At 39.1% G+C, this 13,594-nt stretch overlaps 1 protein-coding gene across 1 annotated transcript; it reads right to left on the reverse strand.

Moving 5' to 3' along the window:
* Positions 1–246: 246 nt before the first annotated feature.
* Positions 247–4,295, reverse strand: LOC144251150 (lipocalin Cav p 2.0101-like). The gene is made up of 5 exons (XM_077794242.1): positions 4,081–4,295; positions 2,931–3,001; positions 1,448–1,558; positions 414–515; positions 247–266 (listed from the first exon to the last, which is right to left on the reverse strand). Exons 1-5 carry the CDS (start codon positions 4,293–4,295, stop codon positions 247–249), a joined length of 519 nt encoding a protein of 172 aa, XP_077650368.1.
* Positions 4,296–13,594: the final 9,299 nt, after the last annotated feature.

The raw sequence follows: 13,594 nt of genomic DNA on the forward strand, positions 1-13,594 counted from the left end.
ACACTATTCCATTCTCCATGACTTCACAAAAATCTCTCCCACTGTCTCCCAATAAAAGAACCCACTCTGAAAACTAAAGAGATGTTATTTTATCCATGTTTAAACACATATAATCATCTCTAACCCTGAAGAAGGGACCATTTAACTCATTCACACATATGCCAAGTATCATAAGGGGAAAAATACCTAACAGGACAAAATGTCAGATTGTACATACCTCAAGTATCTGCTCATCAGGCAAGATCCTTAGGCAGCAGGACAGTCATCTGTGAAAGAGAAGGGAAGAGAAAGTCTAGGTCACTGTGGTTGCTCAAAGTGTAATGATTTGCATTTTGCAAATAGAAGATATGAATGAGGCTCCCTCTCCTCTGCTTCTTTTCAGATTACTACAGGAACAGGGAAAGTGACTTTACCAGTTTCAATAATATTTCTTATGTTCTCCTTTGGAATCTTGGATGCCACTGTCAGCTCTTCAAACTTCTTCTTCTGTTCTTCACTCAGCCTGTCTTCCTTAGCTGTGTTTTATGAGGGATAGCATGGAAGAGGTTTCTGTTAAAAAGCGTCCTCTGGGTCCCAGGTAGACCAGTTGATCCCACCAACCAAGAATACTTCCAGGTCATTAATGGGTGACATGGGAACATGGGTAAATTCCACTTATGGAAATCATATCATGTATAATTATGAGGACTACTGAGGACTTTCAAGACCCTTTATTGTGTGAATTCAAGTCTGCCTAGTATTTTTGCATTTTCCAGAAAAATTCCAGGGCCTAAGCTTTGGGAAATATTCTGTACTGTGGTTTCTCATTTCAACGCTGTCTACATTCTACAGTTAGTGCCCCAGTATTCTGGACAATTCATCCAATATTCAATATCAGAAGAGGGGTGGTGTTGATCTGAACTTTTCAACTAGCACCATAGCATGGTCGTCTCTGCTAATGCAAAGCAAAAGCAAAACAAACAAAAAGAAAAAAAAAAACAACAAAAAAGAAGTTTTTTTAAAAATCTTTGATAAAATAAGTTTCAAGCTGCATCAATTTCATAGGTATATCTATGACCTCAAATGTTCAAATTCAGCTTTTGCTCCTCTGAGGCAAGACACAAAAGTCTCAATCCCTGGCAGGAATGGAGCAGCATATGTGATGAGTGGTGTTCTTGAGTAACTTTAAATTTTGAAAGCATTCAAACAATTATGATAAGATGAAGGGTTGATGGTGGATATCAGTATGATCATTAATACTGAAATGAGTGAAATTAATTTGAATTTTAATATAAATAAGTATTTTTCCATATTATTCATTGGTCCTTTATAATTTTCTATAAGAATTGGTTCAGCATTGCATATTCACAAGTATAGGTATATAATCTGAATTCAACTTTAAAACAATAAGAAAGAAATAAGAAATTACTATGCTGTTCTTCAAAGTGTAAATATCACCTATACTTACCAGCAATATTAGTCATATGAGTAATCTTGCCGTTTCCATCCACATGTGTATTATAAATCATTATGATACCATCAGAGAAGTCCTGGATTCTTAAGAAATTTTGTCCTGCATCTGTCATTGAAAAAGAAACACTTTAAAACTCTAAATTATCACCTTTCTTAAAAAGTCATTTGGTGTGAGTTGCTGGTAACACACTATCATGGACCCTTTTTCCCCAACAATCTCTGTTTCACTAACGATCCACGTCCTGAGTTAGTATCAAGCACAGAAGCTGCAGAGAGAGGCCAACAATTCCATTTCCCCGTCTGAACAGGGTAGAGTCCCTGTCCTTGGATTTCCCAAGGCATTCATGGATGGTAAGTGGTTTCCTGAGAGCTAAGATCCTGGTTGCAGGATCTGCAGAATCATGGTAGGTTGGCAGCTCACATTTTCTAACTCATCCCACGGAACCAATTTTCAAATCCTCAGCAATTTTCTGAACCAATTATGCAGTCTAAGCAATATTGTCATGTAATTCCACCCAAGGGAAATCAATACATCACATTCAACTTTTCAACTTGAAGCATAGAAAGAGCTAAATCTCTCTAACTCTCTCTCTCTCTCTCTCTCTCTCTCTCTCTCTCTCTCTCTCTCTCCCTGTCTCTCGATATATATATATATATATATATATATATATATATATATATATATATATATAGTCTTTTTCATGTAATAAAAAGTCCCCGTTCTGTTTTTTCAACACATACATGCATCTATGTGTAACTATGCAAATATATGCATATTATAATATAGTTGTACCTTATTGAAACATTTTGCTGTATACTCATCTTCCAATGAGAAATAAATCTTCTCTGATCAAGACTAGAATACCACATGGGACATTTTTGTCTCCATCAATTGAAACATGTAGGCAATTGTTCTTTCAATATTATAGGATGTGTTTTTGAAAATTTGTTATATCAAAGCAAACATATAGAAGTCTCTATTATTTTTTTGTGTTGCCTTTGGCTGAAGGTCAAATTTGATTGAATTTAGTGGAAATATTTCTCAGTTATTTTCACAATTCTCATTCTTACTTTTTGGGATTTCAGACTGTCAGATCATAAATCCTTGATAATATGTCTATTACACATCTTTTTACTATTCAGATCATTTGTTGAAAGAAAAGAAAGAGTGATCATATCTGTCAGAGACAAAGGCTAGTTTTGCAGAAATGTTCAACAGCTTTCCATGCAGAGAACCTCATGAGCTATATAAAAGGGTTTCCTTCTGACTCATCATGAATACCAACAACCCTTATTCGAACACTCTGGTGACTCCAATGGTGACATGTTCACTAGCCTTTCCAAGGTTGATGAGGAAGGAGAAGTTTGCTAATGGTGGTGAGTGTCCAGACCCCCTGATGTGTGTGCCCACCAAGACCACAAATATGAACACTGCTCAGGGTATGGGCCATGCAGTCCACATTAGAGCAAATACTTACACTCGCCTTCATAAACATCATGAGGTCCTTTTGTGGCGACCCTTGAGAACTTCTGACACTCCCCATTGGACCTTGAAAACAAACCAAGAGAAGGTTTCTTTTTCCTCATATATTCTTGCAAAAAATTTTGTATTGGGCTTGAAGAAGACCCAATACAGATATCTCAAAATTCAACTCACCTTCACCTTCATCAATAATCATTTATCAGGAGGCATTTGGTTCCATATGGTCTTTTCAATTTTTTTTTTTTTTTTTTTTTTGCCATCAGCATTCTAAGAGATGCATCTTTGAAAACTTCAATGACCAATTGATGTTGAAACTCATGGTCTGAATTGTAACAGACTCTGCTTCCTATGAATGATTTCTCATTTTTAATTTCTCCTGGGTCTTGGTTAAAACATATTCAAGTCTTTCAGGATGTAATTGTCATATTTGTGAAGTTATTTCAAGGACCGGCATAGCAGTTTATTTATACACACTTTGGCATTGGTGTAACGATTGAGTCTCTCTTGTGTGCAATGATTTAAATTTGAACCATGAAGATGAGACATTCTATATACACCTATATGTTACATGTATATTTTATATAGATTTTAAATATTTGCCTCACTATCCCAATATCCACATAATACTAATCATCCTACAAATATTAACTTCCATGTCAAATATATATCGATTGTTTCAATATCATCCTAGAAAATGTCAGCTGGAGAATCATGATTGTCATGGATAAATGTGTACATCCTGCTCTTTGAATTCATCCTTAAAGCTAATGGATGCAGTCTATTTGCAATAGACTGAAAATGGAAAGAGTCCAACACACATGCTGGGGTCACATGGACCTTTGCACTCAGCTCAGGATTCCAATGGAAGAGTCTTTGCTCACTGTCTCGGGGTCTCTATGTTAAGGGATGTGGTTCAACAGGATCTCAAAACCACAATATCCTTCAAGAAAACACCACTAGTGGTGATTCTCTAGGGTGTTCCTGTTGATGTCCAGCTTCCTCACAAGCAAGAACACACATACATGAGACAGGTCAGAAGACTCAATTCTGTGAGCATCATCAAGACATCTCACCATGGATTGGAGCCCAGCCCATGTCAGAAGTGAACTCTTTAGTTCCTTAACACAGGGACAATTTTCACTTACTTAACGTAGAAGGTGATGGCTAACTTCTCACATCCATCAATACATTCAAGGTGACGTAAATGGATTCTCATATCTGCATCTTCACTAATCTTCTCTACGTTATCAGCTCCCTTGAAAATGGTGCGCCAGTCCCCAGTGATCTGCAAAGGAATGGTGCCCTGGGAATGGCTACTGGCTCCTCCTTCTCGTCTCTCATCCACACTTATGAGAACCATGGCAGATGGTTTAGCTCAGTAGAAAACAACAAACCCAGTCAGGAGGTAGCCAAGCAAGCTCTGCTCTCCAGAGGTAGAATCCCATCAGATAAGGTCAGATTCCCACAGGGAGCATGGAATTGAGAGGCTCTGAAACAGATGAACAACCTCACGAAATATATGGGAACTAGTAGGTGACACTGTGGCACCTTAACATTTTATTAACTTACTTCAGGAGGAATGTGATAGTCACAGAAAGAGTTAGAATTCAGAAGTAGAGAAGGATCATCTCATAATTAGAGATATATGTGGACTGAGATGCCCCTAAAATCCCATGTCACTTAAAATTGAGATATTTCGGGAGAAAGAAGGAGCGAGGAAGAGATCACCCCCAAGATCAGCCCATCCAGGTACCTCTGCTGGGTCAAACTGGGATGAAGCACAGATCAGAGTGAATCCGAGAGCAAGCAGAAAGGTCCTCATCTTGATGCAATCTGTCTTCCAGTCCTTCAGGAGATCAGGGTAGATGAGCAATTGAAGAGAACAAGATTGATTCCTCTTTATATAGTATTGATGGTTGGCATGAGCAGCAATGGATCCATTGTTTTTCATCCTGAACCTTCTGTTTGCTCAGTGCTTCCTGGTTGGCTTGGATGGGCTCTCCGGGACCTTCATATGTAACTAATGAGATTAATATTAGCAGAAGCTTAAGTTCGATCAGATCATTGACCTTTATATAAGACTCATGCACAAAGCGTGTCATTGACTCCAAGGACAGTAATGTGTATTTCCTCTTTGATTCCCATGGCTGTCATGGAAGATCAAGGACAAAAACTTCTTTAACATTTGGGTGGAATGCTTAAAGTTACTTCTGAAATCAAAGATGGTACCCTGTGGCCTAACCAAATAAGACTAAGGCATCTCGACCTCAAATGCAAGGTAACAAGGCATCTCTCAAACAAGTCCATGTTTAAATTGTAGATGATATTACCAAAATGTAATAATGATAATAATTTAAATCTGGCCTCTTGTCAATTTATTATATATATACATATATTTTTTCTTTTTTTAGTTGAGATACATCTTACCTTAAGTTATCCAGTTGAATTTCCCCTTGGGTCAACCACCACATTACATCAACCACAGCCAATCACATTGAGAGAATCAGGGCACTTGCTATAGGATCCACTCCAATGGTACCTGTGAGGATCCTGTAGGTTGGTTTTTTGACCCTGGTGTTCTTCTGGAAGTTTGGAAGTCTCTTGTCTATTTCCTACATTTTTTGTATCAGTTTGAAATGAGTTTTGTGCAGGGTGAGGGATAGAAGTCCTACTTTATTTTTCTACAAATAGCTATCCAGTTTCCCTCATAACAAGTCTGACTTCACCAAGAACATATTTTAGTCAACAAGTCAGTCATCAGATGCCTAGACTCATGTGACCTTGTCTCAGTGTCCTCTGTTCTATTTCTTAGGACTTCATGCTCATATTACCATGCTCTTTTTACTATTTCGATCTGTAGTATATTTTCAGATCAGGTATTTTTTGCCTCCTGCTTTGACAATCTTACTTATTATTTCTTTTTTGCTCGGGGTCTCTTATTCTTCCAAATGCATTTAAAACTTTTTATTTCCAATTCTGGGATAAGTGTCATTTTTATTTTCCTGGGGAGTGCTCTGAATCTGTACATTGCTTTTAGTAGAATGGACATTTTTACAATATTAATTTTGCCTAACCAAGAACATGAGTCATCCTGGAATTTTCTATGACTTTCTTCAATTTCTTTTTCTGGTGTTCCCTGAATTTCATTGTACAGCTCTTCTATCTACTTGTTTAGATAATTTTCAAGTATTTAAATTTTGAGGTCATTGAGAATTAAAGGTTTTCCAAATTTCTTTGCCTGCTGAATTACTGTGGCAGTATAAGACATCTAATAGTTTCTATATGTTGATTTTGTATGATTTTCTTTGCTAAACTCATTTAAAAATTCTACAAGAGTTCAGAAGGTTTTCTTGCATCTTGTAAATATGATAATACCATCACTAATCAGAAGTATTTGGATTTCTTTTTTATTTATACTCTTTAATTATTTTTCTTGCCTAATCACAATGGCTCATGTTTCAAGGATTATATCTAATAGGATTAGTAAAAGTAAACACTCTTTTGTGGTTTCCAAATTAAAGGTAAATTCTTTCAGAATTGTTTCTCCATTAAGTATGATATTTACCTTTGTTTTGTAATAAATGCCATTTATGTCATTGACATAGGTTACTTCAATTAGTAGTGAGACTCTAGCACATTAATGAGACTCTGTCTCAAAATTAAATATAAAAAGTGCTAATAATGTGGCTCAGTGGTTAAGCTCTTCTTGTTTTGATCCCTGGGAACAAAAAAATATTCATAATAATCAAAACATTGTGAAAACCTGTGTCCATCCAAAACATATAAAAACATGTAGCCTAATATTACTCGAGTGAAACCAGCCACACATTGAAAGGTTAACTCATTCTGGCCCAGTGAGTTACCCAAGAGGTAGAACATGATGTAGCTCTCTGATAATCAATCAATGTAATTAAGCCCTTTATTAGAGAGAAGGTGGAGTTTCTGACATGGCCTGAATTGAATTCTTTGCTGGCCAATTCCTATGTTGAATTCTGTCCCCCAGGACCAGTGTCCCCAATGGATAACTTAGCCATAATGAGGCACTTGGGTGTATGTACTAATTCAGTATGGATCATGTCCATATAAAATTTGGAAATATGAACTTCCAAGAAGCAGCATGGATGGTGGAGAAGAGAGAGAACCATAGGAGACCAGGACAAGATGGCGGCCATGTGCCAGCCCACGAGGGAGCTTCAGAGGAGCCAGGGCTGCCCACTCCCTGGAACAGTCACAGATGGACAGCTTCATGGATCTGTGATCCATGAAAAGATCACTGACTCACCCCATTATGTTTTCACGGCATTCATAGGACCAGTGGATACCCACATGAAGTTCAGCAAGTTTCTTTTTGGTGACTGAGAGTTTTTAAATTAAAATGCTCATGTCCTTTCAAAGCCTTCATCTTTACCTACTGTGAGGACTGTGTGGGATGAGTTAGTTGCTGGGGCTGCCATGACACAGCCCCACTCTGCTGCCTTATAGGGCTGACCTGTGAGTGGGCACCTCTGGGATCCATGACCTTCACCTCTGGGCAGGAAGCTCTCCTCTGCCAGCTCTCAGCCCTCTGCCCCCCAAGTCGTCTAGGGTTCACATTTCCTGTGGATTCTCCCCTCCCCATGTTGATGTGCTGTCCTGGGAACTGACTAATGTTGAGAGCAACAGCCAATGGGGCCCCAGCAAAATTCCAGCTGCCAGCAAACCTCCAGCTGCCGGCTGATGATTGGCTCACAGTGGCTCCAGCAACATCTAAGTGATTGGCTCCTCTGTGGTGATGTTCATTGGGCTGTTTCCCTGCCCTTCAGACTGCCAGCTGATGATTGGCTCACAGCAGCCCCAGCAACAACTAGCTGATTGGCTCCTCTGCTGTGATGTTCATTGGGCTGTTTCCCTGCCCTTCAGACTGCCGGCTGATGATTGGCTCACAGTGGCCCCAGCAACATCTAGCTGATTGGCTCCTCTGCGGTGATGTTCATTGGGCTGTTTCCCTGCCCTTCAGACTGCCAGCTGATGATTGGCTCACAGCGGCCCCAGCAACATCTAGCTGATTGGCTCCTCAATGGAGCTGCTCATTGGGCTGTTTCCCTGCCCTTTCAGACCATGGAGCTGCTCATTGGGGGACTTCTTTGGCGACTTCCACGCGACCCAGCCAATCGGCCTCAAGAGCAGGAGGATTGTGGGAGGTGGTGAGGTTTGTGTGGGTGAGAGGCTTGTGGAGGCTGGTGATGGTAGTTGGGCTCTGAGGGTTTCTTTTCCTGAGGAGCTGTTTTGCTTGGCGTTTGTAGTTCTAAAAATAAAGTTATTTTCTTTTGACAAGTGTCTCCTGAATTGTGCCCAGCCAGACTGTGGCAGACTCAGTTGACCCTACCCATGGAGCCCTTAAGGTTTCAAATTCCTGAATTGTTTATTTACTTTTTATCTCTTTAGGGAAGTTTTAGGGGTTTTTTGTTGTTGTTGTTGTTGTTGTTGTTTCCAACAGGGAACCACATTTTGAAGAATAATTTTGCTATATAAAGTATTTTCTATTTCTCCACTTGACTATGTTATACTATTGATGTATCATCTCTAGACTCTCTGTCAATATATATATATATATATATATATATATATATATATATATTACATACTTTTACATTTATATTTATTCATCTTCATATGTGAAAATTTTTACATGTAAAAATAAACAAATATATACATATATTATGTATATATATTCTTTTTTTTTCAGGAATGGGGATTGAGCACAAGATTTTCCTACAACTGAGATACACCACCATATATTTTATCTTTTATTTTTTTTTTTAATTTGGAGACAGAGTCTTTCTAACTTCCTGAGGCTAGCATTGAACTTATGATCCTTCTGCCTCAGTCTCTTGAGTACCTGGAATTACAGTCCTGGATCATCTCACCACTGGGTTTGATAAATTGGAGGATGTAAAAGGAATTGATCATTTTATATTTGTGTGGTCATCTTTCTGCTGTTTCCATGTCTATTCTGACACTTTACATTTTTGCACATTTGAACATAGTGTACCCCCACAGGGTCCTCAGGAATTCTCCTACATGGAGTTCTTTTTTTTTTTAAGAGAGAGAGGTAAAGAGAGAGAGAGAGAGAGAGAGAGAGAGAGAGAGAGAGAGAGAATTTTAATATTTATTATTAAGTTATCGGCGGGTACAGCATCTTTGTTGGTATGTGGTACTGAGGATCGAACCCGGGCCCCACGCATGCCAGGCGAGCGCTCTACCGCTTGAGCCACATCCCCAGCCCCTACATGGAGTTCTTGAAACACTTGACATGTAGAAATTTTTTTTTCTATAATTTTTGGTCTGAACTAATTCAGCAGGACTGGTGTCCTCTTTAATAAGCAGCCAGTGAAGTTCATTTCTTTTTAAAATTTTCTTGTAAAATGTGTTATTTTTTTAATTACTATGTTTTCAACTGTGTGTTCCTGAGAATGCAGAGGATAGACGTCAATCCTTGTTGTTCCGTTCCTTTAAACACCTGAATAAAACCACCCACAGGCTGTGCCCATGGATCCTGAGGTCTGCTGAACATGCATTCAGAGCCCTGAGGCTTCATATCTAGCTGGGGGTGATTCCTACCCTGGTCTGTGTTTCCTGGATTCACAGCCCCTGATCTTCCCCGAGGTTTCCAAGTCCCCAGGCACCTTTCTGCACACGTGTCACCTGCCTGGAGCTGTCTCAGCTGACTCTCCTCCTGTAGGTTTGGCAGCACCCACCTCCCTTCTCCTCCAAGGCATCTGTCTTAGGAAGGGGCATGTCCTAAAGGGAGACTTTCCTCAAACAGACAATGTTCTTTTTCTGCTGATTAGCATTTTGTCCACCTGCTAAGGAACAATGACATATGCCAGTATCTTATGATGACGGTTCTTTGATCATAATGAGACATTCTGCAGTCCTTGGACTCTGTGAATGATGTGTCCAAGTCTGCAAATGGAGACTTTCCTTGGTGATCTCCTTGTGCCCTGGCCCCATGTCAGATGTCACCTGTCTCTCCCACTTTGATGACTAAGAACCATGGTCCTGAGAAATATGGGAAATATTGCTCTAGGGACAGGCAGGATTCTCTCTCAATCTTAGTGTTCAGGACATTTCTCATTCTCAGCCAAGACACCCTTGGGCACCACTCTGCAGCTCAAACACTTAAAGATCTGATTATTGCCTGAAAATAGGAGGATTCTGACTAATGGGGTTCCTACCGTCTTCCATGTCAGGTAGACATTTGCTTCACACACTCTCAGTCTCTACCATGACTTTTCTTTCTCTTTTTTTGTTTAGCAGTCTGGACATGAAGCCTGGCCAATTCTGTGATATCTGATTAAAAAAAAATTCACTGCATCAGTAAATTCACTCAGTTGTCTTACTGTGGTGATGCAATGCCTTACTAGAACAATTTTTAGAGGAGGAAAAAATTATCTGGGCTCAGGGTTTCAAAGTTCAAACTGTGGTTGGCCAATTCCATGGCTCTGGGCCAAGGGGAGGCAGAACAAAATGGCAAAGGGCCTGGAGGAGGAGAGCAGCTCAGGACAGGGCACCAGGAAGCAGAGAGATCTCTGCTCACCAGGGACAAAATATAAACCCCAAAGGCACAACCCAGGGACCACCTCCTTCAGCCATTCTTGAGCATTACCTGCCTAGAGTCAGCACCCAGTAAGTCTCTTCAGGTGGATTAATCCATTTATTAGGTTACAACATTCACATCTTATCATCTCATCTCTGACTATTCTTGCATGATCTCACAAAGGAGCTTTGGAGAAACACCTCGTATCTAACCCCAATACACCACACCTGTGATGTTCCAGCCCATCCCTTCCCCTATCGTCATGTGAAGTCAGCCATCACACAATCCTCCTTAACTAAAATGTCCTCCTGTTTTCTTATAGATCCTGATTTTTAATAGGTACAGTGCAGTAGATATTTCTGAGCATTTAAATCCTCATTAACTTATCCAAAGACTCATATTTGAGCATATAAGATCAAATTTGTTAATCAATTAATAATACATGAATAGCAGGAAATATATTGAAGAGAACAGGCAGGAATTCTCTAAGACAGAGTTTGCACCTTCCTTGAAATGATGAAATCATAATTTTAAAGAAAGGGAGTATTTTGTCTTCATATAGATGATTCTGAAGTCTTTTAGATGATGATGTTGCAAACTCTCCTGATCTCATTAGGATCTGTGATTATTTAAAAGAAAAAAAAATCAAAATATGGCCAAGCTGATGTCAGTTGCATGATATTGGGGAGTGTTTGAATGAAAAAGAAAAAATCCACTCCTAGGTACTGGAGTGCAGGACTGCTCACACACAGCTCTTCTCTATGGATCTTCTCTGTTCATGTATGGGTTCTACAGGGATGATTTTCATAGGAAAATTTACATTTGCAAGGTCACTTCTTGCTTTGAGACATTCTTGGGCCATGTGCATGTGTGCAACAAATTAAAAATTTTGTGCTTAGAGCAATGGTGCATTGTTGTAATCCCTGGGACTCAGCAGGCTGTGGGATGAGTACCACAAGATCAAGGTGAGTTTCTGAATCTTAGCTGCTGTGTCAGAATAAAGAATAAGATGGGATGGAGATGTATCACAGGGTTGGAGAATCCCTGGGTTCAACCCCTAGTTCCCCTCCTCCAGAACTGCAGTCTTTAAGAAATCTCTTCTAGGGTTATTGGAGATTTTCCAAAGCAGGGTACTTTTTTCACACTGGAATTCACTAATGTTGCGACTATTCCATTCTCCATGACTTCACAGAAAGCTCTCCTACTGTCTCCCAATTGATGAACCCCTCTCTGAAAACTAAAGGGGTGTTGTTTGATCCATATTTTAAACACATATACTCATGTCAACAGCCTGAAGGAGGGACCATTTCGCTCAATGATACACATGCAAAGTATCATTAGGGGAAGAAAAATACCTAAGAGAACAAAATGTCAGGAAGAACACTGTCAGGTCTTCAAACTTCTTCTGAACTTCTTCACTCAGACTGTTTTCCTCAGCTGTTTCATGTGGGATAATGTGGAAGAGTTTTCTGTTAGAAAGCATCCTCTGGGTCTCAGGTAGACCAGTTGATCCCACCACCTCCATGCTCTGACTAATAGTACTTCCAGGTCATTGATGATTGACGTGGGAATGTGGAGAAATTCCACTTATGGAACATCATATCATTTTGTCATTCTTAGGACTCCTGAGGTCACTCAAGACCCTTTATTGTGTGAACTCAATCTTGCCTAATGTTTTTGTGTTGTCAGGGGCTAAGCTTTTCGAATTATTCTATACTGTGGCTTCTCATTTCAACTGTATCTATATTCTTGAGTCTATGCCCCAGTATTCTGGACCTTCATCCAATATTCAATAGCAGAAGATGGGTGGTATTGATCTGAACTTTCCACACAGCACATTAGCATGCTCATCTTTGCTAATGCAAAAAAAAGAGAGAGAAAGAAAGAAAGAAAGAAAGAAAGAAAGAAAGAAAGAAAGAAAGAAAGAAAATCTCCTCCTTAATTTTTAAGGGTTTGCAAATTTTAGGAGTGACTTTCAATAGGGCATTTTATAAAATGTGTCTCTATTTCCTGGAAGGCAATGTCTCTGTACACCTGATCCAATGGACTGTATCCTGGGAAACATCTCTGTACTAGCACTATCTTTAGGAATAAAAATAGATAGGCAGATATACTTCTAATTCTCTCCTGAACTTATAACATAGAAGAAATGACTATACTGGATGGAGCTGTAGCTCAGTTGGTAGAGTGCTTGCCTCCCATACACAAGGCCCTAGGTTCAAATCCCAGCTATACAAAAATAAATAAACAAAAAGAAATCACTATGCTGTGATTCAGATAATAAATATCACTTATACTTACCAGAAGCACAGTCATATGGGTAATCTTGCCATTTCCATCCACATTTATATTTTAAAACTCTATGACACTATTAGACAAATACTCGATTTTGAAGAAATTTTGCCCTTTGTCTGTGATAGAAAAAGAAACACTTCAAAACTCTAAATTATCACCTTTCTTAAAAAATACTTTGGTGTGACTTACTGGCAACACACTATTGTGAACCCTTTGGTCCAGAATAATCTCTGTTTCACTAACGTTCCACGTCCTATGTTAGAATCAGGCACAAAAGCTGCAGAGAGAGGCCACCAATTCCATGTCCCCATCTGAACATGGAAAGCGTCCCGGTCCTTTGCATCACCTAGGCATTCATGGATGGTAAGTGGATTCCTGAGAGCCAAGATCCTGGTTGCAGGATCTGCAGAATGATGGTAGGCGGTATTTTTCAAATTTTTTTTATATTCAAGCCTAAATTTAGAAGTCTGTATTATTTTGGGGGTTGCTTTTAGCTGAAGTTCAAATTAGGTTGAATTTAGTATAAATATTTTGCTGTTATTTTCCCTATTCTCATTCTTACATTTGGGATTTCAGACTTTCAGAACATAAATCCTTAATAGTTGTCTGTTTAACATCTTAGTATTCAGTTAGTTTGTTCAATAAAAAGCAGGTATGATCATATCTGTCAGAGAAGAAGGCTAATTTTGAATAAATGTTGTAACTTAAGGTCATTTTAAACAGATCTCCATGCAGAGACACCCATGGGCTATATAAACAGGGAAGACTTTTGACTCATTATTAAT

Source organism: Urocitellus parryii, chromosome Y (assembly GCF_045843805.1).
Source record: "Urocitellus parryii isolate mUroPar1 chromosome Y, mUroPar1.hap1, whole genome shotgun sequence".
Classification (NCBI taxonomy): domain Eukaryota; kingdom Metazoa; phylum Chordata; class Mammalia; order Rodentia; family Sciuridae; genus Urocitellus; species Urocitellus parryii.